At 37.0% G+C, this 26,273-nt stretch overlaps 1 protein-coding gene across 1 annotated transcript in view; it reads left to right on the plus strand.

The window, feature by feature from the left end:
* Positions 1–485: 485 nt before the first annotated feature.
* TTC27 (tetratricopeptide repeat domain 27) overlaps positions 486–26,273 on the plus strand; it is a 117,797-nt gene continuing 92,009 nt past the window's right edge. The window contains exons 1-7 of the mRNA XM_057415459.1: positions 486–605; positions 3,320–3,497; positions 8,022–8,151; positions 15,694–15,834; positions 18,650–18,752; positions 21,323–21,487; positions 25,168–25,304. Of these exons, the coding sequence (XP_057271442.1) occupies positions 518–605; positions 3,320–3,497; positions 8,022–8,151; positions 15,694–15,834; positions 18,650–18,752; positions 21,323–21,487; positions 25,168–25,304 (942 nt within the window). The 5' untranslated portion in view covers positions 486–517. The remainder of the gene's footprint in view (positions 606–3,319; positions 3,498–8,021; positions 8,152–15,693; positions 15,835–18,649; positions 18,753–21,322; positions 21,488–25,167; positions 25,305–26,273) is intronic.

Here is a 26,273-nt window from a genome sequence, read left to right on the forward strand (position 1 = left end):
CCTTGGCTTTATTTACCGTTTATTCTCAGAAAAGTTTATTGTTACACACGCTCCGGGGGATGCGCGCCCCCGCGGGCCTCAAGAGAGGAGCCTCATCAGGGAACGACACAGGCAACAGCCCCACTCCGGCGCGCCTGCGCCCAGCCTGCTCGTCCCAAGGCATCCCCTCACCTCACCGCACCTCACCGCGCCCCGCCCTCCCTGCACCGCCTGGCGGGGGGAGCGGAGGGCTCGGTCTCTCTCTCCCCTCCCCCAGCAACACCTCACCGCGCTCTCTCAGCCCCGCTCCCCCCTCACATCACCCCCGCTGGGCTGCTCTCCAGCGTGGACAGGCGTGCCGGACGGGCCGCTGCGCCTGCGCGCGTCGCATGCTCCCGGCGTGCACGGCGGCGGTGTCATGGCGGCTCCCTGAGGCCGGTTCCCACACATGGGTTGAGGGAGCGCCGGCAGCGCCTGTCAGTCAGCGCGGGGGTCGCGAGCCGGCAGCGGTAGGGAGCGGGGCGGGGACGGCGGGACCATGTTCGCTTTGGAGAGCGCCTTGCTGAGGGGCTTCCTCAGCGCGGCCGAGGCCCTGGAGTGGAAGCAGGGCGAAGTCGCGGCGGCAGGTGAGAGGAGGTCTCGGCCCGTCGCGGAGGAGGTGCTCGGACTTTGTGTGTGGCCGTCGCTGTGCGCGTCCGGAACCACCAGCGTCTCCGTCAGCCCCAGGCTGAGCTGGCGTAGTGGCTGCGGCTCTTTTCATCCCCGCTCGCTCTGGGGGCGGTTGTATCTCTCTTCCACCTGCTCTCTCTGCCGGGCTCAGGGCCGCCCCCTCCCCGGGCTCGTCAGCCTGGAGAAGCGGCGCAGCTGAGGCGAGAGGCGCGGTCCCCTCGGCGTGGCTCTTCTCAAGAGTTTTTCGGCCGCTACCTGCCGGTCCGACCGGGTTTCAAGTGGAGAAGCTGCGTCTGCAGCAGGCCCCCGCCGCTCCTCTAGTCAGGCTGTTCATGACAGTGCGCCCTCCGGCTGGCTCATGACCTTCGAGAGAAGGGTTGCCTGGCTCTTGTAGCAAAACAGGAGGAGAAAAAGTCTGCCATGAACTACTTGTTCTATATTTTACTAGTATTTAGTCAGTGTTGCTTGAGGAAACAATGAAAAGTAGTCGCTTGAGGACACTTGATTCGGTTGTTACTGACCCAGTTTTCAATCAGGGGAGCACAGCAGTTTTTAAAATGTAACATTTGTCACAAAAAGGTACTTGCATATTTCAGAGAGGCTAGAAACACAGTTGTGCTCAAGTGATGGTATTTAAAACATTTAGAGGTTGTAGTGTGTTGAAAGACTTGTTTATCTGTACCCAAGCACTTAGGGAATTTTGGAAAAGAACTGTATAGAGCTGCTCAGCTGTTTATGCTGCTTCCTTTTTAATCTTAATCGTTGTACTGTCCAGGAATGTCAGGTGATGTGACTGACCTGTCAGATCTACCTTTCCACTGAGAGTTGGTGAAAGGTATCTTGCAGTTGAGAGAGAAAATGGTGGGCTTGGTGGTGATTCTTAGTTACCACTTATATGGGCCCTTCCTACCGGTGATCTGGAAACTCAGTTTAAAGACTGTGACCTTCAGTTTGTATGGTGTCTTATAAGAAGCTAAGCACAGAACCAAATGCAGACTTTATGTACTTACAGTTATGTTACAGTGTTATTGGAAAGAGAAAACCTCACTATTTTTTAATATCCTCACAGCCAATAGTTATTCTGCCAGCTACAGTCTTGCCTGTGTGGAAAAATATAATCCAATATAGAGAAGCTGTTATTTGGTGAAAGAAAGTCTCCCCAAAGTGTAGATTGGACCAAAATTCTTGTTATTGCTGTTCTCTGTGAGAGCATGATGTCAGTGGGGCTGCAGGACAAGTACTATTCTTTTGCATATGCCTTTCCAGGTACAGCTTACAGCTCTTGGTAAATGATCTAGCACCTAAAAGATCTCTTACATCATTCAGCTGATTGTTTTTGTAAAGAACAATAGTAAATTTTGGCCAGCAGCCTGATTAGCAGGTCCAGACTGATCGGAATGAACGTGTGTCTATCACTCATTCCTCCCAAGTCATCCATTGCTGCTAGTGAAATTGGTTCTGTGCTCCATTGTCCTGTACGTCTGAAGTTTGGAATACTTGTTTTAGCTGGGTGGGCTTAGGGTTGGTATTTGGTTCATTCACTTGCAGAGCTGCTGCGTGTATGGATTTAATGCTTGGTGCTAGCTCTGGTACTAATATTAGTGTAGCTGTGGTAACACTGAGTGCATGGGAGCTGCAGCCCCCAGCTGGCATCACAGATTAATATTAAAGCACCTATCCTATGCAAATCTCTGCATTTCCTCAGCTGCTTCTCAGCTGCATCAGCTTTAACTGCATCAGCTAGTTAAAACCACTTAGTACATCTACATGAATTGCAGCTGCTGTGTAGGCAGATACTGATTTTGCTCAATAATAGCAGGTTTAGCATGATGAAGTTGTTCTAACAGCTGCTGGATTGATTTGCACTAAAGCATGTCTGAAGAAAGAAGATACATTCTGTAAACTAAGTTGTAGCCTGGGTCAAGAATCTGATGCCTTTGATGCTTCTTAGTAACTAAATGTGTAGTATTTCATGACTTCTGTTTGTCTTGAAAGGCTTCAGTGGAGAAACAGAGATCTCAATCCACTAGATCTAAATCTAGTTATTCCTAAGAATCTGATTCCATATACAGACTTCTCATTGAGATAGTAAACTTATCATAGGAAAATAATTCTTTTATAAAGATAAAATCATATTGCCCATTCTTTGTGTACATTCTAAGCATTTAAAGGAAAGACTGAGTAGTTTCTGCAGTTTTTACATGAGAATGTATTCACTGAATCCAGAAAATACTGAACCATTTTTATTTGTTGCATTTCCTCTAGAAGGGTTTTCTAGTCCGTGAAATTACTGTCTTATCTGTAGGACTTTACTGGAACACACTCATAAAATATTTTGAAGGAAGAAAAGAGTTATGTGACAACTGAAGTTGTTTTCAGTAACTGTAGTGTACATGCTTGAAACGAGATCCATGTCTTTCCCCTGAAATTTCAGTGCAAGTTTGTTTCACGTTGATCTGGCAGTTTGTATTTCACTGTAGCATTAATACAAGTCCTGTAAAATTTTGGATAAAGTGATGCTGCTACTCCTGTTCTTTAGTTTCAGTGCAACTTCTTCTGCATTGTAAGTGAAGTTTCATTCCTTGAAAGGGAAGTGGTATATGTTTTGGTTTGATTAGGCCTTGTAAGACAGTTTACACTGATTTGTTTCTTTTTTTTTCTTTTCCTTCAGAAAGTGGATCATTATTACAATTGATTTTGGATGGGAAATACGAGGCAGTATTTTCAAATTCAGCTATCCAGAATGTTTTCAGTGCATCATCTGTGGCAGAGGAGAACATCGACAGTTACTTGGAGAAACAGATTCTAGCATACCTGGACTGTTCTGCAGAGGTTGATAACGTGGAAAGGTGGAAATCATTATTTATTATATTGAAGATTACTAGAGGCCATATTTGATTTCTAGAAAAGGCTTTTTTTAAGGAAAAAGAAAATAAAAATGTGACATAATTCTGCCCAAACCAGCAAACTGATTTCTTGGGTTGCTCCCCCCATATCTTGGAACATCTGTTCATTATCACAGTTTCTTTCACTGGATACTATTGTGATATGAGGGTTTCCTGGAAACACTGGCTTTATTTACATAGATTACCTTTGAAGCTGCTGGTATAAGGAAGCCAACAAATGTAAATTCACGTTGCCGTGTGTCATCAAACAATTTATTAATAGTTTTCTCTGTGTAGTGTTGCATTATATGTACGTGACTACTTAAAGTACCATGTAATGTTACTGTCTGATCAATGCCTGTGTTTCCACGTCCGATTCATAGTAAGATTCTTCTGTTCTTCTTAATGTAAAATGAGTAAGGTATTACTGAGGTAGTATTCGTCGATAATTTTCTTCACAAGACTTTCTCTGATAGGTTCTCTAAATTGTACTGCAGATGCTAATTCTTGCTGTTAATGAGTCTGACTTCAGTGTTTATGGCTTCCTGCATAAATAATGAACAGACTGAAATCTATCATGCTAGGCATGGTAGAAGCAGAAAACTATATGTATGTATATGTATTTGTTTATTTTAAAAGGTGAGGGTGGGAAAAAATTTTGCCAAAAGATAAGAGAAGATAAAAAGAAAATAAGAAGAAGGTCAGTTATTGCCAGTAAGTGTGGCAAAGTGCACATGCCTGACAGACATAAACCCAAGAGTTTTAGCGAAAGTATCAGGGAGAAACAAATACTTGGCACCTCTAAAATATTGAGCTGAGTTTTGTTAGTGATCATAGTGTGTCAAAAGCTTGTCTTCTAGTGTGGCATATAATGCAATGCCCTTCTTTTTTTCTGAGTTGGAATGGTCAGAGGTTGCTCCTGTGTATTTTGTCTCTAGGGTTGTTTTTTGGTTTTGTTAGGGTTTTCTTGGTTTTTTTTTTTATTACTTTGTTGTGCTGTTGCTGTTAAATATTACCTGTAGTTTATATGGTAACAGAGTCTATAGAAGTTTTTTTAATATTTCTAAATTCTGTCATCTTGCAGTAGTTTATTCTAAATAATGTGGCAAGGAAAGAAACATTGATCAGGGCTTGAAACAGACTCAGTCTTCATCTTGATCATTGCTTGAGATATGTGTTGCTGTTTGAAGTATGTGTTGCTGCCTTTATGAACCATTCAGCTTCTTAAACATAATCATAATCCATACAATGCATTCAGTAGTATTTTATACATATCCTGTTATGGTGATATGTCATCTCCTGCTCTCCTGTGAGCTTTTAGCTGTATGTCATTTACAGGACTCTACTGCTGTGGTCCTGCTGCAGAGAGCAAAAGAATTTGTTCCTCTGGTGCTCGTGTTTCAGCTCTTTGGTCTTTGAGGTTTTTCTTGTTCCCTCAGCAATTTTTGGCAGCATTAGAAGCCCCCTTACCAGAAGATACAGAGGCAGATCTGCAATATTTAGCCTTTCAAAAGCAGACAGTTTTTTTGTTTTCTGAAGTTTTATTCAGAATGAAAGCATGTAGTCTTCAAAATATATCGGTGTCTGCCAGAAACATTTTTTGTCAAGTGAATTTTTCAAGCTTCATTAATAATACTGTAAGAAGCTTTGAATTAGTGCTGAAGGAAGTTGAGATTTTTTCTTGATAGAAAAACTTATACTGAAAGATCATTCCCTGTTTTAGATAGGCACTGCTTGTAGCTCTTAAATCTGTACCATGTTTGTTAGTTTCCAATGACTTTCTAGGTTAAAATGTGTTACATAGTTACATATTCCTACTTACAGGCCCTATGCCCTGTGACTGTCTTATGGCAGGAATTAATGCAGCTTTTGCATTCTGACCTTCCATTGCCTATGGTGAAAATTTTTTTGTGTATATGGGTAAAGTGTCATTTTCTTTTTATACTGAATGATTCAGAGGAATTGCAGTAAACCTCTGAGTTCTAGCTCAGAAAATTCACAAAGACACTGGTTTTCTTGTAACTTTTAGTAGGCAGTGTAAGTTCAAATACATGCTTCTGTTGCCTGAAATGAAAGATGTAATTATGGAAATGAAAAAACTCAATGGGAGTTGAATTAAATCGGAAACAGAAAGTTGGATAATGTTAATCTTTTTGCACAATGTAACCACAGTATGAAGTTCAGTTTTATAATAGTTTTAAAAGATCTGTTAAGGAGTTCTATTTCTGAAGTTAAAACTGGACAGCTTGAGGGCAAAATAGATCAAAATTTGGATCTAGACTGTAATTTCTTTGGACATAGCCTGTAACTTTTTCCACTTTCAAATCCGTAACTCTAGGAGGAAAATATTTAGCAGCATTTTAAAATCTGCTGCAACTTTTTCTGTCATTTAACTGCTTCCCTTCTTGCCTGCCCAGACATTTTGCACTATGGCACTTTTAAACTTGATGGCTTAAAAAGTTACGGAAAGTCTCAAAGCAAACATTGTTGAATAGGAGATTTTATTTTTTTTTTTTTTTAGTTTTCCCTGCTATTGCTACTTGTTTCAGCGGTTATCTTTATCTTCTACAGAAAATGTAGCCTTGCAGCTAAATTTTTAATCAGCACATTGTAGAGGATGAAGCAATAGTATATGTGTTAACCATATAGAGGGAGAATGCCTCTTTATTTTTTTCTGAACTCCATATGAAGGAGGTGTATTCATTGCCTCATTCTAAAAGCTGTGAAATAATGTGCAAGACACAATAAAAAAGATAAAATAGTTGTGGAGAGCTTGTTTCAAAACATCTTTATGTTTGATTCCAGAAGCTAAAGGAACAAAAAAATGGGCACTAACAGTTATTTTTATTGGCAGTGCATTTACTACTTTTACCTTATTCAACATAGAAATGAATACCAAACTTTCCAAAACAAATCCATACAATAAAGCTTGCTATGATTTCCCACTGAATGGTAAGATGGGGGCATCTGATGGTTGGTTAATTGGTGTGCCATATATATTGAAAAACAAAAATGGAGAAATTCTTGCTGTTTCCCAGCTTGTATTGATGTATACGAGTTGACTGTTCAGTGTCCAATTTTGGTTTTGTTTCTCTTCTGTAATTTTTTGACTTTGCTAAAAAGAAAATAAATGTTTCCCAGAGAGGTAACCTGATGACATCTTAAGCATAGCCTGTCTATTATTTTCTTACTCTTATTTGTAAATTCTGGCATTATATAAAAATCTATTATTTTGCCAAATACAAATGCTCTATTATTCTTTGCTTTGAGCAAGATTAGGTGTAGCAATGTGACTATTACAGTAGGGTGTATGTGAGCATCTGCTTTGACATCATTATCACAGTCCTACTGGACTTGGTGTAAACAGTGCTTAAAAATAAGCCAGCAAAACCCCCATTCACATAGAAAGGAATAACAAGATGGATGGGTGGATAGACACGTGTAGGGGAATATAAGAAATAAATCAAACTACATAGGTCACCATGGTGAGTTAGACACTAGCCACAGTCCCTGTTGCTTTTCAGGCAGCCTTTGAGGGGTGAGCATTTGAAAGGTCTGCAGTGTAAGTGTGAAGGCAGTCAGAGGCAGAATGAAATGTTTCTTGATAAAAAAGAGGTGTGGGGTGGGGATAGGCAAAGGGAGGCTGGGATAAGCAATAGAGAATAGCATTTGTGGGGATTAGACCTTGGAACTGACTTTCTTTTCAACCAAGCCTTTCCCATTTCTGCTTTCTCATTGTTCTACATCTTTTATCACATTCTTTCCCACCAGCTGCTTGTTTGTGTGTCTTTTCTACTTGACTTGTTTTTTTTTGCGGGCTTGTATAACACTTCATCTTTTTTTTTTCCCACCCCCATTTGGAGGACTCTTGCATCTTTAAGTCTCTATTTTATAGGGAGGGGGAGGAAGGGGGGAAGGCTAGATTTTTCCCGTTTGGCAATGCTCCTTAACGTACCAATTTTTCACCAACACAATTAAAATGTTAACTTTTTGTGGGCAGGCGGCACATCATATTACGTGTCAGGGCCCTTGTCGGCGCATGACTGATGATAACACAGTAAGGTTATAAGTAATCAAGGAATTATAAACCAAACTGGAAGTTTGTGCAAGTCTCCTATAGGCCTACACCTTTTAAATGGGCGATTAATTTCTGAGGGATTGTGCCCTGCCTTCTGCAGACATAGATTATTTGTTTCTGTATGTGTGTAAAGAAATAATATCATAATGATGTTAGATGAGTTTAGTCTTAAATAAGAGAGATTTTGCCTTATTTAGTTTCAAGAGTGAAAGTCTCATAATTCCATCTTTAAAATATTAAGATCTATTCTTTTTCCTAGTAAGAGAGGTTTTTTGTTTGGTTTTGTTGTTTTGTGTTGTGGTTTTTTTTTTTAAGGCTGAGGGTTTTTAATTAGTACAAGAATTAATCAGATCTTAGCCTTAATTAAAAATGTAATGTGTTGCTAATTGCTTTCCTTATCTATATTGCAGGCAGAGGCTGATATTTCTACTTGGTGTGGGCAGTTTGCAGCTCTTTGTTCAAAGCAATTGGACCGGGCCTCCTGTTCAGTTAAAGCTTCATGACTTTTTGCCACCTGCGTTGTTACAGAAATTCTGTGAGGTATATGTGGATTTTAATAAGCTGTCCTTTTATGATCGCTGCTTTTCAGAAATAACTGTAACACACAGATGTGTCGGAGAAGTCACATCTGTGAGGTGCAGTGCTAGAATTGCTTTGATTACTGAGCCTTCTGGCTGCTATTGCAAGCATCTTCAGCTGTATCGGTTTTATAAGCAGGGTCCTAATAGTAGTTACTCTGTTTCGCTGCTTAAGACATTTTCTGCTGGAGATGTTTTGCATGAGGAAGATACTTATTGTGTGGAAGCATTTACCTGAAGGGCATGTGCAGCCAATAAACTGCTAATTTATTTATTTATTTATGGATGTGTTCTTGACTGGAATCAAAGAAAGATCTTTATAAATGGCTTAGAAATTTCCCCCTCTTATGCTAAGGTAGAAGCTGCATATCTTGCAAACAGCAGAATATCTGTCAGATACTAAGACAACAGTAGATTTGGATGCTCAGTATCTTTTTAGGCTCATGAATGATGTAAAGTGAATTGTAGGAGTATTAGTACAAAAATGTAAACTCAAATAGAGCTTTGGAAGAGGAGGGGAATGTAAGAGATGAAACTGAGGACTGTTAGTTCTATTTACTTTGGCACTTTTTAATGTAAATAGCTGATGAACACCATAATTTATTTTAAGTGAGATGTGCCAATTGTTTCTCATGGCACTAGCACACTATCTAGTGACTCTCCTGTACCTGTGGTTCAGCACAGCTTCTAGAGCATCAGTTTTTCTCATGGAATTAAAGCTATGGTAAAATACTGGTAAATATGGTAAAAAATATGGTAAAAAAATATGGTAAAATTACATCAGTGTGTCAGGGAAGAACTGACGCTAGTGCGAAATCTACATGAGTTTAAATTTAGAATTTCACTGAATAAGGTATGGAACATAGGCAGTGTAAATGCTGTGAACTGTGGAATAAGGGGAAGTTTGAGTATGTGAAAAGTTTCACATAAAACCATCAGCTCTGTATTGCATTATTGTGGCAAGTTTTTGTGAGAATGCAATAATTCACAAAGTCCTACCCTAGGTTGGTTTGCAAGGTTATATTTCTAAATAACTAATTCTCCTCTCTTCCTCTTTTTAAATAGATGTTTATCAATTTGGTTTATTTTTTAGCGCTAACACAGCGTGTATATAGGCTTATTTTTTGCTCAATTTTTGATACTAGAAATTCAAATCTTATGTTCTGGTGACTGGATAAGTAACAATGGAAACCAAGACTGCTAAACCTTCTAGGGTGTGAAATGAGTTAGCAGAAATACAAAAGTATTCTATTTTTGAGGGGAAAATTAGTTCAATTTTCTTTATATATAATAATAATAATAAATACAAACTTTTTTTCCCATTCTTATAATTTGTTTATAATCTTTAAGACCAGTGAACTGTAATATTAAAATGTTCTTATAATCTGTGGGTTCTCTTTACTAAAGAACCCTAATCTACGTTTGTGTATATGCACAAACTGAAGCCTAACAAAGAGGCTGCAGCACAAGATGGTAGTCCTAGAATTGCTGTCATTGACAAGAGTTCACAGACCTGTAAAACACAATGTTCATAATTCTTTTAACCATCCCACTTATTGTCTGTCTTAAGGTGAGAATGAGATACTAATACCTGTTAAATAATGGAATAAGTTTCCTGTTTAGTTTCTGTGGTGTTTCTGCTGTGGCCATAAATGTAATGCATTGGAAGATGCTTGTTTACCCAGAGGTGGCATTAGGGGAATAACGAACTGGCAAGAGATTGCAATGGAAAACAGAGTTGAGCATACTTGTTTTCTAATGAGTACTGCGTCAGACTTTGATATTGCTGCAAGGTTTAGCTATTTATGTGTTCAGGTGAAAGTTTACTTTTATTTATATTATTGCTATCTATATTCTGAAATGTTAGGGTTTTTTTCTTTTTTTCCCCTACAGTACTAAACATTTATGTGCTAAAATATAAAATCCAGTTCTCTTCTTTATTAAGCATCTAATCCAAAAGCTCTTGTATGTTTTGAATTACCTATATGTACTTTTCTTTCAAAGGATTCTTAGTATATAAATGCTCTGTAAAAATGAACATAGAATCATAGAATGGTTTGGGTTGGAAGGGATCTTAAAGATGATCTAGTTCCAACTATACCTTTCACTAGACCAGGTTTCTTAAAGCCCCATCCACCCTGGCCTTGAACCCATCCAGGATGTGAACATCTTGATAAGCTGACATTTTTGTGCTTCCATTAATCCAGCTTTCCTTTCTTGCATACACAGATGTTCAGAAAGTGTGTTAAAAATAGAGCTATAACTTTTTCCATCTCTTGTAATGTTCCACATTCCATCATCAAGACTGATACAATCCCTTTTTTAAATAGACCTTTCATTTTTCATGTTTTCAGACTAAAATGATCTTTACCCATGTCAAGGTTAAAAAAATGTATGTCTTCATGTTTCTTGTAGCCTGCTCTAAGTAATGTCAGTAACTTTCAGCCTTACAATTGTCTCCTTTTTTTTCCCCCCGGAATATTTTCAAAACTGTTACTTTTATTTTCAGAACCCTTTATTGAATTAGTCTTAACTTTGGATTAGTCTTAAATTTATGTTTTCAGGCTATATAACTGATGCCATTTCTATCCTTTGAAAGTTTCATTTCTGGATCAGTGGCGTAGTTTCGTTTCTGCTCCCAGATAACTTCTGAATGCATCATTAATTTCTTATGAGTGCATTAAGACTGCATAAGACTATAGTTAATTTCAGTGAAGAACAAATAAAATAGCCTCTTCTAATTGCGTTGCTGGTAGAGGCCTCTTGGATGTCTTTCATGAACAATATCCTGGAGTATATGTACATTATTTCCCATCCCCCAAATTGATTCCAGCCTTCTCTGTAAATTACAGTTACATTTATGTACTCTATTAGGATTTTTTTTTATAGAAAAGCAGCTAGATTTTTAGTTACTAGGTGTCTTTCAGTTACCACACCAGTTAACAGTCTGAGTGATACTACCTTGATTTTTTTTTTTTTTTAATAAGTGGATTCTGTTAAAGGAAGATACGAGATGTACATATGTATTAACATGTACATATGATGTGAGACGTAAAATGTTTTATCAGTTCTGGCTTTGAAATTGCTGGAATTAAACTAAAACTTTTTTAATAGTGCAGTGCTTATAATAAATGGGATATAGTAATGGTCTCCTTGTCTATGAAAGAACTGTCACTGATTCTTTGCATGTACCATAAAACATAAAGAACTGTTGGTGTTAGTGTGTATTTATTCTCCCTTAAATTCCATAGAATCATAGAATAGTTAGGGTTGGAAAGGACCTTAAAATCATCTAGTTCCAACCCCCATAGTTTCTGTGTATTAGCTCATACAATTCAACTTAGTATTTTCAGTAGATGAACTGTACAAAGCTCTGTAGTAGGACTAGTTAAGACCACCAGTGACTAAGAGTATTGTGCAAACAAGCTGCTTTCATTCTTCATTATCTGTTTTCATATTTACAATATGATATATTTGATAACAGTGAGAAGCTTCATCTGGAAGAAGATTCTGATATGGTAATTGGTAGTACATGTAACTAACTGTTAGGAGTCTTCCAAATACATTTATCAATAGCTCCTGCTGGACTTTAGTAACTTCCAGGTTGATTCCAAATAATGAGTTTTGGAATGCATTTGAATAATTCTTTTTTCTTATACTTGTATTATTGCTTCTTTTATGAATTATTTGATCCTTTTGCTGGAAGCGACTGAAATATTACCGCACATTGAAATATATCAATGAAATATTGATATTAATAGCCATGTTTATAATTAATATGAAAAATACTGATAAACTGTGTAATACTACTGTCTCAAATTCAATGTGATTCCTTAGCCATGTTAATTCAGCGTGTTGGGAATTCCTTTTTCCAGACTCAGATGCTTGGCTTCTATTAGCATAAACTAGCCACAAAGAAGAGAGTTAAATTTTAGCCTGACTGTGCTGTTTTGAGTACCAGTGACCAGCAAGATACAGGCTTTGAACATTTTGCAAACTTCTGCCTCTTGTGGGGAATATAAAGATGGATGATAAAGACTGAATGTGGGTGGTGCAGTCTTGTAAGCAGGGATAATAGGCTAAAGTAGACTACAGTCTGGCCTGACATTCTCTTGCTATGAATATGGAAAAGAAGGGAGACTCCTTTGTAACCTTGTAGGGAATATGTAGCAGGAGCATCATAGCTAAGTACTTCTACCTGTAGCACTCTCAGGGAAGACTTGCTTGTGCTAGCTCACCTTTATTATCTTGAGACTACAAGTTGGCTCAGCATGGGTTGCCTGTTGCTAGTTCGGGTCACAAAACTGGAGCCTCCACTGTAATCTTGCCTTCTTTGCAGAAAGTCAAAGAGAGAAGCAGTTACAAACAAACCCATTTTTTTTTTATCCCCTGAAATCTAGAGTAAAGAGTGAATTGTGTTCCAAAGGAGCAAATCTTTGCCTAGTAACCTCGGTACATTCTCCGTTATTCTGGAAGATACAACACCTTAGCTTTGCCAAATGACAAATTGTTGTGCAGTAGTCTTCGTACTGTTTAAAATCTAAAAAGCCTGGTATATAAGGCTCCCCTTCCCCTGCCAATTGTTTAAACGGGTCTTCCCAAACCTTTAGTTTGGCTTTTTCTACCTCTGTGTATGTCTTCACTTACCTTTTTGGATTTAGGGGAAGGATCCCCAAGACTGAGGAAAATGCTGATGAAATGTTAGGAAGGCAAGTTCAGAACAGTTTCTTATACAAAAATAAAACCATACCAAATGCTCATGTGGCCTGTAGTCACTGTTGTTAGCAAGAAAAGGGCATGAAGCCCCTAAACTAAAATTCTCCTACTCTCTATTCTCAGAGCTATTGAATGTGAATGGCAGAAGCTTTTTTTTCTGATTTTCATCATTACTCAGGTGGTAATGGTTGTTCTGAGCAATACTTTTGAAATACTGTGAAAACTGAAGTAGCCAAGAGTATTGTTCAGCTTGCAGTTCATTCAGGGTTTTAGTAGTAACTAACAAACAGTAACTTGACAGTAGCCATTAATTTAGTGTTTGGGAGTTGAATACATAACCAGCTATGTTTCAGAGATTAAAAATTATATATTTAGAGTGAATTAAGCTTTATTTGTCTGGATTTAGTTAAATGGAACCACCTGCAGATACAACAAATTGGATAATTACTTCAGAGATTTCTCATCCTATGTTCATACAGTAATTATCTACTATATGTTTCTGTGTTTTAAGAAAATTATTCCTGTATAAGATAATTTCGTGTTTTGGTGTCAAGTCTGGTGAAGAAAGGTAAGACTCTACAATCTAACCCAGGTTTACTAGGTCAAGAACATGTTAGCAAGGTTTGGGTTATGGCAGTTTTGAGAGATGTGGAATTTTTGAGCTGTATGAGATAGCTTCAGAACTTCGGATATTTAAGTGTTTAGGTACAAGGCAAGCTCAAAATTGCTTTTTACTCTTAGTCAATGCTTTAGGGATTTTTATGAACTTGATTCCTAACCTTTCAGCCCTTGAAGCTATAAAAGCTTAAGTGTCTACCTCTTATGTTCTTTCATCTTTAAAGTCTACCTTAGGGCAGTAAATTCTGTTGTTAGAATTCCGCACTGATAACGCGGTCTTAGAGCAGAAGCTGTAAGAATGAATGCTGGTTTAGGCTTTCTCAGCTAAAAGAAAGGATGTATGCTTTCCCGTATGGGATTTGCTTCATGGAAAGAACGTGGATTTGTTTAAATAGGGTAGCAGTTCTTTGGCTCTGAGACTTGGCTTATTGTCAAGGCTGTGACATGTCATCATCTCTTCCCATCCTCATTACATCCCTTGTAATGTTACATTAGTTGGACTGAGCTTTTTCCAGTGAAAGGACTTGAAATGTGAGTTTGAGATTAATTGCTTGCTACAGTGCTTAAACAAGTGTGGATTAGTATAGCAAGGCTCTTTTAGAAAATGGTTTCATAAGAAAACTTATAGCTGCTTTTCTTTCCCACTGAGTATTTTAAGTGCTGTCTACGTTGATTATAGAATCAAAACAGAGCAGACAAGGGAAAAAAGTTCATGTTAAACTGAGAATTATATTAGGTGGGCAATTGCATGTGTGTATTCTAAAATTGAATTTTTAAAACTACTGAATGCTGACTTTCCCTCAAGGTCAGAGTAGAGATGTTGGTAAGGTGGTTCCTTTCTGAATCAGTAGAGGTGAGAGGGATCTGATATACTTGGCAGTTTGTTTCCTTTATTCTTAAGTGGTTTCTCAGGCTATTGTAAACTTTGTTTTCCACAGTGGAACTGAAATGACTGCAGCGATGTCATGCAAGATTCCACTGTGAGTAAACAAAGTCCCTAGTCATTGTCTACAAAGTAAAAGTATTTGCAATGTTAATGCAAGATAGATAACTAACAAACCTAAGCAAATTGGGGGAAAAAAAAAAAGCCTTGCAGACTTGTTATTGAAAGGTGAATTAGGGGAGTAATGTGGCTTACAACTTCTGTCTTCAATGTAACCTCTTGGTAAAGGTATTGAAAACAGTTTCAAGTAACTTAGGAATTACATTATTCATTCAGCTTAAAAAGTTTAAATGTGATTCAAATAACTTCTGTCCTGATTGTGTAGACTGAATGGCAAATTTTCTCAGGCAAGGGACTTAAATGCAGGCTGTCATTTAACCTTCTCCTCTTTCCTTTCCCTTTTCTTGCCCCTTTCATACCAACTGGAAACAAAAGCACTGCTTTTAGTTTGCAAAGGAAACCTGTCCTATGAGAACTAGGAATAAACTGCTGAACTGATGTCTCCCTGTTCCTGAAGATAAACCTCTTAAATGCTTTCATTGCATTAAAAGTGAGAGAAGAATATGTGACTGTTGGATGACAGTCACCACAGAGGCAGATTTCCTGGAGAGCCATCTCAAGCACATTAAGTAAAAAAAATACTATAGGGAACATCATACAGGAAAGAATCCAAAGCAGGGAGAGTTGTTTCTGGTTTTTTTTTGGCAGAGTGAGGAATGCCTCTGATACTGCTGCCCTGATGTCACTCTGACACAAAGCTCCCTCTAGGGAATGAAGATAATACATCTTGACATGACTGGAAGAATACCTAGTGTATTTGAGTGCTGTAGGTTTAATTTAATGAATTATTTTATTTCTGTGATTAAAAATTGAATGGCATGGATTTACCAGAAGCTTTTCTCTGTAGATCATGGGGAGGATATTACTGGAATGTGTTTGGGAATAGTGTTAACTGGACATAGACATTTCAGATGAGAGGAAATCGGAGTCTTCCAGATGTTTTTGATACGGTGTGTCAGGACCACAAGACATAAGGCAGAATTCACCATGACTTAGTAAAAGGTTCAGTCTCCAAGAGATGGCAGGTTTTTTTCCCCAATGTTTTGATGAGAATTTTTCCTTAAATACATGAGCAGTTATTTTTTCTAATTCTGTATTACATGACTTGTTCATGGACTTACTTATGTTTCCTGAACCTAGTATTTTTTTCCTTTATTCTTCTTTCAGCCAAAAATGCTGCATGCGGCTATTCTGAAGATGCTGGTTCTAGATGCTGAATCAGTCTATACCTTGACTTCTCATCCTATTTTGCTGCTTATAGCCAGGATAATCCTTGTCAATTCCAGACACAAGCTTGCATCTCTTCAGGTGAGAAATATGTGACTCATGATTATGACTGCCAGCTACTCATTAACTGCTTCTCTCATTCTTTGAATCAGTATAATTCCTTTTGTTTTTTTGTTTTTTTTTCCTGCATCTCTGAGGTTTTTTCTTCTAAGAAACAGGTCAAAATTGCTTACAATTAAACATAAGTATCTTTTTCTTAAGGATAATCTATTAAAACGGATCTTTTCTTCTCCAAGAGAGAAGAATGATACCTTCATTACCTGGAAAAATTAGAAAATTTAATAAGAAGCAATTTTAAGACACATACTTTGTGACATTTGGGGGAGGGGAGAGAGAATGCTCTGTGATGTAGCACACATATATTGTGTCCTTTTTTAACAAGCTTTGGGATACTTTTAACCATTACTGTATGAGTTCTAAGCCATGAGTTCCAGATGGCAAGGAAGTATACTCTTTTGTTTGTTGTTAATCCTCTACCTCTTCTATAGGCATCCATGTGGAGGCCACCTTAATTCTCTATTGTGCTTGTACATTAAAAATGAGAAGATATGATGGACCTTTCCATGAGAGAGGGCTTTAGTCTATACTTGCCTTGTAGTTTAGCAGCAGGCTGTTCGGTAGCAGGAGTCTGGAACTAGGCAACTTTTAACAGCAGTAATGTCTTTTTATTACATTCCAATTGAACAGAATTTGGCTGGAGATCAGGATGACACATGGTCTCTCTATATGCTTGGCTGACAACATCCCTTCACAGCTGGGTCTTTGTTTGATTAATGAATTAAACTGTGTAGGAGATATTGGCTGTGCTGCATTTTGGGGAGCCAAGCTCTTCCATCGTTTTCCCTGTTATTCACAGATGAGTGCTGTTGAATTTCAGTAATTGGGTCAGTCAGGAAGGCAGAAAATGTACCCAGTATAGAGAATTCCCTTGCTGCCTGCCCTCAGACTGACGTAATAGGAGGCCACCTTCTACCTAGTGGAGGTTCAATTACTTAGGTTACATCAAGTTTGGATAGTATTTTAAAGTGGACAACTGATAAAAACTACTTTCATCAACAGGTCAATGTAGCAATTAAAGATTGCCATTCTTTTTTGTTTCAGTTTGATCCTAATGAAGTCTTTTAATACTTTTGCTTTGTTTAGTGCAAATAAATTTAAAGTGGTGTGAACTACTCGAAATATATTCCCTGAAGCAGTGATAAAGCCCTTTTTTATTACAAAATTATACATGGAAGATTAAATGCTTAAAAATAATCCAAAAATTAACTTGTCTCCCTAAAAGCTAACATTGCTGACAGAATATTATACAGAGTTTATCTGGCTTGCCTGAAACTTGTATGTGTGCTCTCTCCCATTCTAGCATTTCTGAGTGGCAAGCTTCAGGAAATCGTATCATTAAGCTGAATAATCAGTTGTGTGGGAAAATGAATACTATAAATAGCTAAACTGAAGTAATTGGAAACTAATTTAAATTGCTTTAAGTTTCTAAAGTGATGAAATGTCAGGATCTGGTCTTTTTTCACAAAGTCTGTTGTTCGTGTGCTTTTACTCTGTTCAGCTTGATATCAAAAGTCATCTTTCATTGCTTTTTGAAATAGAAGCTGCTATTCTTTTTGATGGTTCCTTTCTAGGGATGTTAGTCAACTACATGTGATTGGTTTAGATGTTTATGCTTGACTACTGTACAGCCCTTAGGTCAGTCTGATGTAAGCATACCTGTATGAAAAGCTCAGAAGATAGGTACATCTTGGAAGCAATCAAATATCTGTTTCATAGAAAATTACTGGTGTGATAACAATAGTCGATTAACTAGTAATCATTAGGGCCTGTGTAGAGGCATACCCTATATTCACAGGTGACAATTTTCTAGGTAATTTAGAGAATAGACCATTGCATTATCAGTTAGCTTTTCCCTGCATTTCCACCTGGTGCAGCTAGAGAGGGATAAAATATGGTGGGGAACTTATGTTTTCTGTACACAGCTTTCTATTTCCTGAGCTGTGATTCAGCTCTGCTATAGAAGGATTACTTAGTTCAGTAAGGTATTTACCTATTTGAAATTCCACGTAGAAACATTAATACTTTCAATTGTGATTGTGAGGTGTTCTCATGAGCAGTTCTGATCCTCCTCCACCTCACTGTCTCCTTTCTACCCCCACCTGAAAAAAAAAAAACAACAAAAAACAGGACAGGAAAATTGCCTAGAAGGGTAACACTGGATGATCAGAAATACAGAATGGCTTCCATTAAAAATCAGCTGAATAGTCTAGGACTCTTCAGGCTGGAAAGATTACTGAAGAGTGAAATCATGGGTGTCTATTAAAATCATGAAAGTGACACAAAAGAAGGTATGTGAGAAACAGTTGGTTTTGTTTTGTTATTTTTTTTTTTTGTCTTTTTCTGTTACCAGAATTAGGAGGTGTGAAATCAAAGTAGCAAGTGGCTACTCCAGAACAAGTGCACACAAGTGTTCCTTTTATCTTCTGTTTGAGCAGTTTCTTAACAGAATATGGTCCTAAAGATTTGCAGGATTCAAAGAGCAGCTAGAGAAATTAACTGGGAAAGTCCATCAAACTCTTAGAGCACTGTAGAGCTGCTTGAATATGTTCATCTTTAACCTAGGTTGGTGTTCACTTTTTTATATAAACAGCAATTTTGGATGGTTTAGTATTGTTTAGAAATTAGAATTGAATAAATTGCAAAATCTTTATTTTAAAGGCACTTATCCTTTTTCCTGTTCTGTGTTTTGGTTTTGTTGTGTCATTTGTGTTTTTGTTCTTAAGGATACTTTGAAATATACCTGTTATTTATTTGAAATATCCATATTTTCTTTCAGACAGTGTTTTGGTGGACTCTAAGGTGTGTGAATATTCACCAGCAGTTGTTAGAGGAGAGATCACCTGAGCTATTTTCTCTTGCCCAGACCTGTATAAAACAAGGTATGTTTCTAATTACTCGGTTTATTGGCCTACAGGATCAGTTGCAAGATACCATAGGAGAGGGGAATTTGTAGGCACAGCTCTCAGCATGATGCTTGTGTAACTACAGCGAGTAGAGAAGGAACAGAATTCACTTAAATTGACATGGAGTTGCGTGGCACATGCTGTTTTCCAGCCTCTAAGATGAAAACTGGAATATGTTATTGAAGACAAAGGTTTTCTTCTCCCATGCTTAACGCTGTTAACTTGTCACAAGTTCATTTGAAGCCATTCTGTAGTTCTCAACCCTTACTTAACTGAGCTCATTTAGTTTTGAAAAGGGCATGTTCTTCTTCTATATCTTCATGAAGGAGATAAACTTTTTTCCTTTTCTCTGTCCTAACCTCTTAAGTTTTGAGATTTATTACTACTCTGCATTATACATAGAAAAAATAGACAACATTAAATTATGTAATATATATGTTTACAAAAACCATGTAGAAAGTTAAAATGTCAAATGTAATTATATCACTTGTTTTTTTTTTTTCTAAGAAACATAAACTCTTCCATAGACAGTTGATATCACTTCCTGCAGCAACTGAGAAGGATGAAGAGGCAAGCTGCTTATGGACATTTGCCCCTTGCCAGTTAGTCAGCTAAAGATTCCACATTTAATTTAACAAGCCTAAAATTTCCAACCAGTTACATAGAAGAAATTTTCTATTGCATTTAGAGATGAGTTGTCATATATGTTTTGATGAAGGTAGCAATGTTAAATGCCAAAGTTTCAAGACTCCTCCCCTACTGTACTTAATGGAGATTTTTTTTTGATCTGCAACATACGTACGTTTTGAAGATGCCCAGCATCAGATAGTTAGATGCTAATGCTTTTGCAGTTCTATTTGAGTATTGCAGTTCTGACTTGATGGAATAGTTTTGTTGTGTGAACTTTGGAGAATGTAGAGCACATGAAAGCACTTTCGGGTTCTGTTATGTAGATAAAAATATCAGAGAAATTTGGAGTATGTTAATGTGACTGTTACTTTTTGGAAAAACATGAAACAAAACTGAAAAAGAAGTCATTAATTAAAATTAATTGACTAGCTGATATTGGGTAGAGATACAGTAGTTTGTGCAGCCCTGAGCTGTGTAGAGGCTGCTGCTGCTTATGCACAGATACTAAATAAGCACTAAGATGTCTGTTTTCAGTGACCTGTTTTGAGACTCCTGGATATGGTTTTCCAAGGAGATGATGTGAAGTATACTTGAATCTGTAGTGAATTTACTTTCAAATTAAAGCCATCTGGTATTTCAAATAAGTACCTTCATATTCCATGAAACAAATACTCAGTAAACCTTTTAAATAGTCTTTGATTAGTGCTTGAAAATAACTCATAGAAAACTAATTCTATTTTTTCTGCATGTAAATGGAATTTTTGGGGAATGGTCAGAATGGCACTGTATAGAGTGTGAAAAGCAGATAAAGATGGCAGATGTCCCAAATCATTTACTGGTTTCTTGGGATTTTTATTGCTTGCTCCATCCACCCCCCCCCCCCCCCCTTACAAAAAACAAAGCTTTTGTTAGAAAGGCAGGTGTTTTATGATCCTTAATATGGGCATTATTCTGTTTTTTTAAAAAAGAATGTGTTCAATGATAAGTATGGGCAGAAGCGTTAAAACCTGAGATCGTTCATTAGTGAAGAGGATACATTACTTAAATATAAGGTTAAAATTTAGCTAACTTTCTCAGTTTTGAAGTGGTATGTTTGAAATAGGCTTTTGGCTCAAAGCAGGGATTAAATTGCACAGACTTTTGTTTTTTTTAAATAGTTGTAGTCTCTTGAAGGGGTTATTTAGAAGATTAAGTTGTAACCTGCTGCATTCTCTATCCTGCTTTAGTTGAAAACCATGGCAGTAATATTTTTAAATTACCAATTTGCTTTTATTAAACAAAATCTCTAAAATCAGACTTCGGAAAAAGTTAAGTTGTTAGGTGGGATTTATCCATGCAAATCCTTATTTATGGGATTAAAAAAAGCTGTGTATAAAATATGTTCAGGTTTACCAGCTTTGTGTATTGATTGAAAGTTTTTGAGGATTAACAAGTACTAAAAAAAAAAAAAAGCCTAGGAGGTTTAAACTGTACAATCTGTTCAGGCTGGAGTTGGCTGCCAACCTCTAAGTTCAAAAATCAGAGAAAAATGTTTTAAAAAATCCTTGGTAATTTTGGGTAATGAGGGTATTACCTCAACAGTCTGTGTTCTGAGATCGTGTGTTCTTCAGCAGGTCCAAGACAATTTGTTGTTTATTTCCTACAAAAGTAATATATCCCAATTCAGCTTTGATGTAAAATATGAGCAAAGATTAAACTTCTGGTTGTTGCAGTAGTAATCCTTAGATGTAAAACTTGAAAAATGCTTATAATACTGCATAACTTCTGTGCACTGACTGTGGGTTTTTAAATGTGTGGTGTAAAGAACAATCTATTTGAAGCACAACAGACTTTTTCTCCTGGTGTTTTAAGTGTATTTTTAAAACATCATTCATGCAGACTACATCCCGACAGCTGTTATTTTTCTTAATTTGCAGTGACAGAAGCACAAACTTTGTTCACAAGCAGTGAAAGCTGGCACCTAGCAGTTCAGTTCCATCTTGAGTGTGCCTATATGTTTTTGTATTACTATGAGTATAAAAAAGCTAAACAGTGTTTCAGTATGGCTAAAGACATAACGAAACTGCAGATTAATCTCACAGGTAAGTTTTTGCTTTTACAGTCTTTGAGAATGGTTGGGTGGGCCAAACTAACATGATTTATTTGGAGTTTTTTACGTATTCAATTAGAAATGGACTATATTTTGAATCCTGACTTTTAGCAGTCAGATTTACTTGTCTTCTAAGAATGACCATTACTTGGAAAAAGGAAGAGAAATATGCTGTCTAGTTACAGTATCATCCCTAACATGGATGTCTGTGGTATTGTGATCTTTCCTTTTCGTGTTTCCTGTCAAATTCTAGGTCTACTTGTCTCTTGTGGGATTCCTGAACTAGCTGGTGTCATGGTGAATAGTTTGTTTGTAGACACTTCTGAAGAAGTCTGCATGATGATTTGATGCAGTCTTTGACTTTTTATGCCACTAGCCTAGATGGACTCCATGTAAATAGCATTTAAAAGTCACTTCAAGGACTGCTGTTATCACAGGAAATAAGTAGAAAAGTCGAACAGTAGTATTGAGGATTCAATCATTACGGAGACTTTAGGTTCTGAAAGGATAATTGTATTCTTTGGAGTCAGTCAGATCACTTTGCTGCACTTGGAACTTCATTTAAAATTGCATAGATAGATATGGGGCTCTTAGGTCTAGCTGGTCCTGCTAGGTAATAAAATGACATAAAACACACACCTTTTCTGTTGAGAACTTTTGATTGTACCTGAGTAAAAATGCAAAACCATTATGTTGTTTTTTTTCTGTAGGCTTATTAGTGGAAAGCACTCAGGAACTGAAACTTGCAGCCTCCTATTACACCACTGTATGTTACAAGGCAGCACTTTTTTTATATTTAGATTGGAGCTGCAGTTACTTCTACTTGTATCCTGAGTCAGTTCAGTATTTTAATTAAAAAATTCCAATGATACAAACAAAAAAACCCACACAAAAATAAAAAAAAAAAACAAAATTTTTTTTTTTTTTGTGTGGTATGTACTGCAAACTTGGTATTATAAGGTGGTTTTGTTTGAAATTAACCTAAAGTTTTCATTTTTGGGGTTTTTATTTTTATTAAAAACATCAATGTGTGTCATGATACTCAAGCTATAAAAGATTAATTAACTAAAATCAAGGTGGAAGGTGGCTATTCATGGATATTCCTCAACTTACAGCTGTGTGCTGTTTGTTTGGTTTGTTTTTTTTTCCCACTTTGAAAGAGATCTTCAGATTTTGGGTGAATAATTTCCTTAAATCTAACCTAGGAAAATACCCTCTTGTTTGGAAGGGGGTGGAAAAAGCAATTTGGATGCATTGGAATTATTTGTATTTTTGTTATTATTTTACCAAGAGGTTATGCTAGTTCCAGAGAGAGTTTGTGGTCTTACAGACTCTTGGAAAAATGTTGTGAAACTCTTAAAAGTTCTGTGGTTTATCTCCTTAAATCTTTTAGAATAGTTACGAAGGATGTCTAACCTGAAGGCAAATGAACTGAGCTGAACATGTGGGAATTGTTTACATTCTAGGCAAACTCATTTGACATGCATGTTTGGGCTAAATGGAAAGAATGTTACATCATCAGAAAAGACTTTGCTTTAATGTAAAAATTCAGACTCTAGGAAAGACATTTTTAAGGCTTTTGGAAGGAATTTCCTTTTTAGGAAAGGATCTTTAAGAGGTTTTTATTCTTTAATGATTGCAGTCCGTACGAGTTGAGTATTTTCTTATGGCATGGAAATGTTTGCTGTTCTTAGAGAATTTAGAATTAGTATTTTCCAAAGTTATTCTTATACTTATTTTGGCTTGTGTGCTTTTCAAAGTCCCTTTAATCCAGGTCTGTGCTCTATTCAGCATTTATTAAAAAGTAACTTTGTCCCTCACAATAAGTCACAACGATCGCTAACTCCACAAAGCTATTTCCAGTAAAAGAGAAGTATGTGGTCCTTCTTGCTTATAAATTTACTAAGATAAAGAATGGTAGTCCAAGGTAAATTTAAGATCAACAGATCTGGAGGATTAATAATGCTGAACTCTGAAATCTGCATATTGTCTTGTTTTTGTTTTCACGCCCAGTAATGCATCGCTGGGAATATTTAATATGGAACAGAATCTCGGTAAAATCTCGGAGTAGGTTCCCTCTGTTTTATGAGGATATGTGGTGGTGTAAAGCAAGCAATTTGTTTCCCCTAGGTTTAACACATGATGTATATTTTCCAAATAAAAAATATTGTTTTGTCACTGTAATAATAATGAATTCTTTACTTAAAGAAATGGAGTGGGAGGTGTATGCAGCTAAGCATAAACAAATCACAGTTTCTAGGTGGTAGCAAGTAAACGTATTATTAATCAGCATAACTTTGCAAGTATGTTTTATTTAGCTATTTAAGCAGTAAGACATAATAGGAAGTAAATTACAGTATAATTATTTTCAAGTGTTATTAAAACTGATAATTGAGCACTACCACATAAAATTAGTATAAATCATTATCCAGTATTTCTTTCTCTGTGTCTTCTCTGCAGTGTGCCTTGTGATTTTAAGGTGGCATTTTTAGAATCTTTATAAACTCGTAACACAGGGCTTTACCCATTAAATGGGTAATTGGCAGGAAAGCAGAAATCAGATTTATTTCCGTCTTCTCTACTGCTGTGTTTTCAGCTTCAGGAAGATAAGGGGTGACTGCTATTTCAGTGCCTGTGCTAGGTAATTCTTAGTGACAATAGCCTTGTCCTCAGGCTTTTGTCACATGAACAGTCAATCATCTTTACCTCAAAGATTTTATGTCCTGTAAGTGGATCAGCATTCAGTCCTCTGATTCTGTTATCTGGCTTTCACATTATTACTATGAACACAGTACTCAACAATAAGCGAGCAAGCCTCCAGATTTTAAGTAATTTTTACGTCCGTTTTGGCTCTGGTTAGGATTCTGTTATTTTAAGTTACCATTTTGGAATTGTTCTATGATTTTTCTGATTGCAACTTGGAAATCAAGGTTGCAGCTTGCAACCGAGGTTGCTAACAGACGAAGAACAGGCATGTTTTTCTTTTCAATTTGGTATAAATGCCAATTGCCACCTAAAAATTAGTAAAAAGGGAGGAGAAATATGCCAATATGTCTGAGGGTCCTGTAAAAAACTGAAGAAACAACCCCGAGAGGAATTTCACATTATGCATTCTGAATATTGATAAATTCGGTAGACAGCTTTCACTGGTTTGCTGTTTCACTCTGTCACGTTACTTTTACAGTGTCTTATATGCTGTATTATGTCTGTGATTCTTCTTTGTAGGCCTGTCTCCAAAGGAAGATTTGAAATATTTAAAATGATGGCCTTTAAAATACTGTGGGATTTTCATTTGCTGAAGTGTCTCTACGTTGTCATTAACTTTTTACAGGCAAATCAAACAATTGCTTGTGGCTTACTGCTAGGGATGAATCTTGATTACTGTGAGTTTTCAAGAGACAATATGGTGGAAAATTTACCTAAAAGTGGCTTTGTGAGACCTACCTAGCTGCATTTGCATGTTTGTAATACGTTTGTTTGTATGTCATGGCAAAAGCACATGTAGCTCACTGCTAAGAGATCCAACAGATTTAAATCACAGCTAAATTTCATAGGCTAATTCTTAATGGGTTTCTGTCTTTGATTTGCTTTATTGTGAGCAACTTTCTTGTGCTTGATGGGATTAGTGGTTCTTAGTGTTCATTAATGTGAATTTGTATTGATTTTCTGTAGGTGCTTTGGGGAAGAGAACACGATTTCAGGAAAAATATGTTGCACAGCTTATTTTGGATGTCCAAAGAACAGATGAATTCCTTCTTCCTCACAGTGAACTAAGTCCAGCTCCAACACCTCTAGAAAACTTAACAATGGCAAGTATTTGAGGAGAATTGTATTAATTTCTTAAAATTACAGTGTTCTGAAGCTTTTCTTGAGTGTCTTCAAGTGAAAAGTGTGTGTTGCCTCGTATAAACTTAACTGATTTCTGAAAGCTTTTGAAAAAGGTGCAGGGTAGATGTCTGTCTGGTATTAAAGGCCATGGGTTAAAACAATGTATGATTGTCGGCTAAAAGCATATCTGCAAATACGACCTTTCACAGTTCATGTATTAATTTATAGTGACTAAGAGTGATGGAGTTAGGAAAACAGATGAGAGACAGTTTTTAGAAACAGCCTGCAAGGCATCAGAAAAAAACATGGATTGCTAAGGACTGACAGTCGGGTTTAATGACAGAGTGAAGATAGGAAATTAGTCTAGGTATTCCTACTGGCATGAATTACATGACTTGGCCCAGCTGATCTTAAGGCTGTGCATGATGAGTTCAACAATAAATGGCTCAACAACCTCTGAATTGTTTTGGAATGGCATTTTTCCCTCATGAGGAGGAGTTCTGGTCAGGATTTAAGGTTATTTGAATTTGCTAAAGAATCCAGAGATAAACTGAGGCATTATGGTCCAAGACTTACTCTTTAAGTTGGAAAGCCCTTTATAAAAAAGGGTTATGCCTTGATAGAGTTCCAGGTCAAGCAGCGGTCTTAAGCAAAAAATTTGGCAGTACTTCTCTATTTCTACATTGAATGCACAAATATCTTAAGAGACTGCCCTAACTTTTTTATTTTTTTGCTTGTCCATTAGTATGTCCTTAGTGTTGTATTTGATTTGATGAAAAGAGATTGACTGCATATATCTTAACAAATTGTGCTTAGACCTATGTATAGGAGCCTATTTAAGGATAGTGAAAGCTCAGGTGAGGCCACTTGGTGAGTGTCAGACTTAAAGCCTTACCTTACAACTTACCTAGAACTAAATCATAGAATCCTTTAGATTGGAAAGACCTTTA

This window comes from Pezoporus wallicus, unplaced genomic scaffold (genome assembly GCF_028554395.1).
Source record: "Pezoporus wallicus isolate ANWC-B61680 ecotype Strahan unplaced genomic scaffold, APGP_CSIRO_Pwel_v1 contig_5352, whole genome shotgun sequence".
Lineage (NCBI taxonomy): Eukaryota > Metazoa > Chordata > Aves > Psittaciformes > Psittacidae > Pezoporus > Pezoporus wallicus.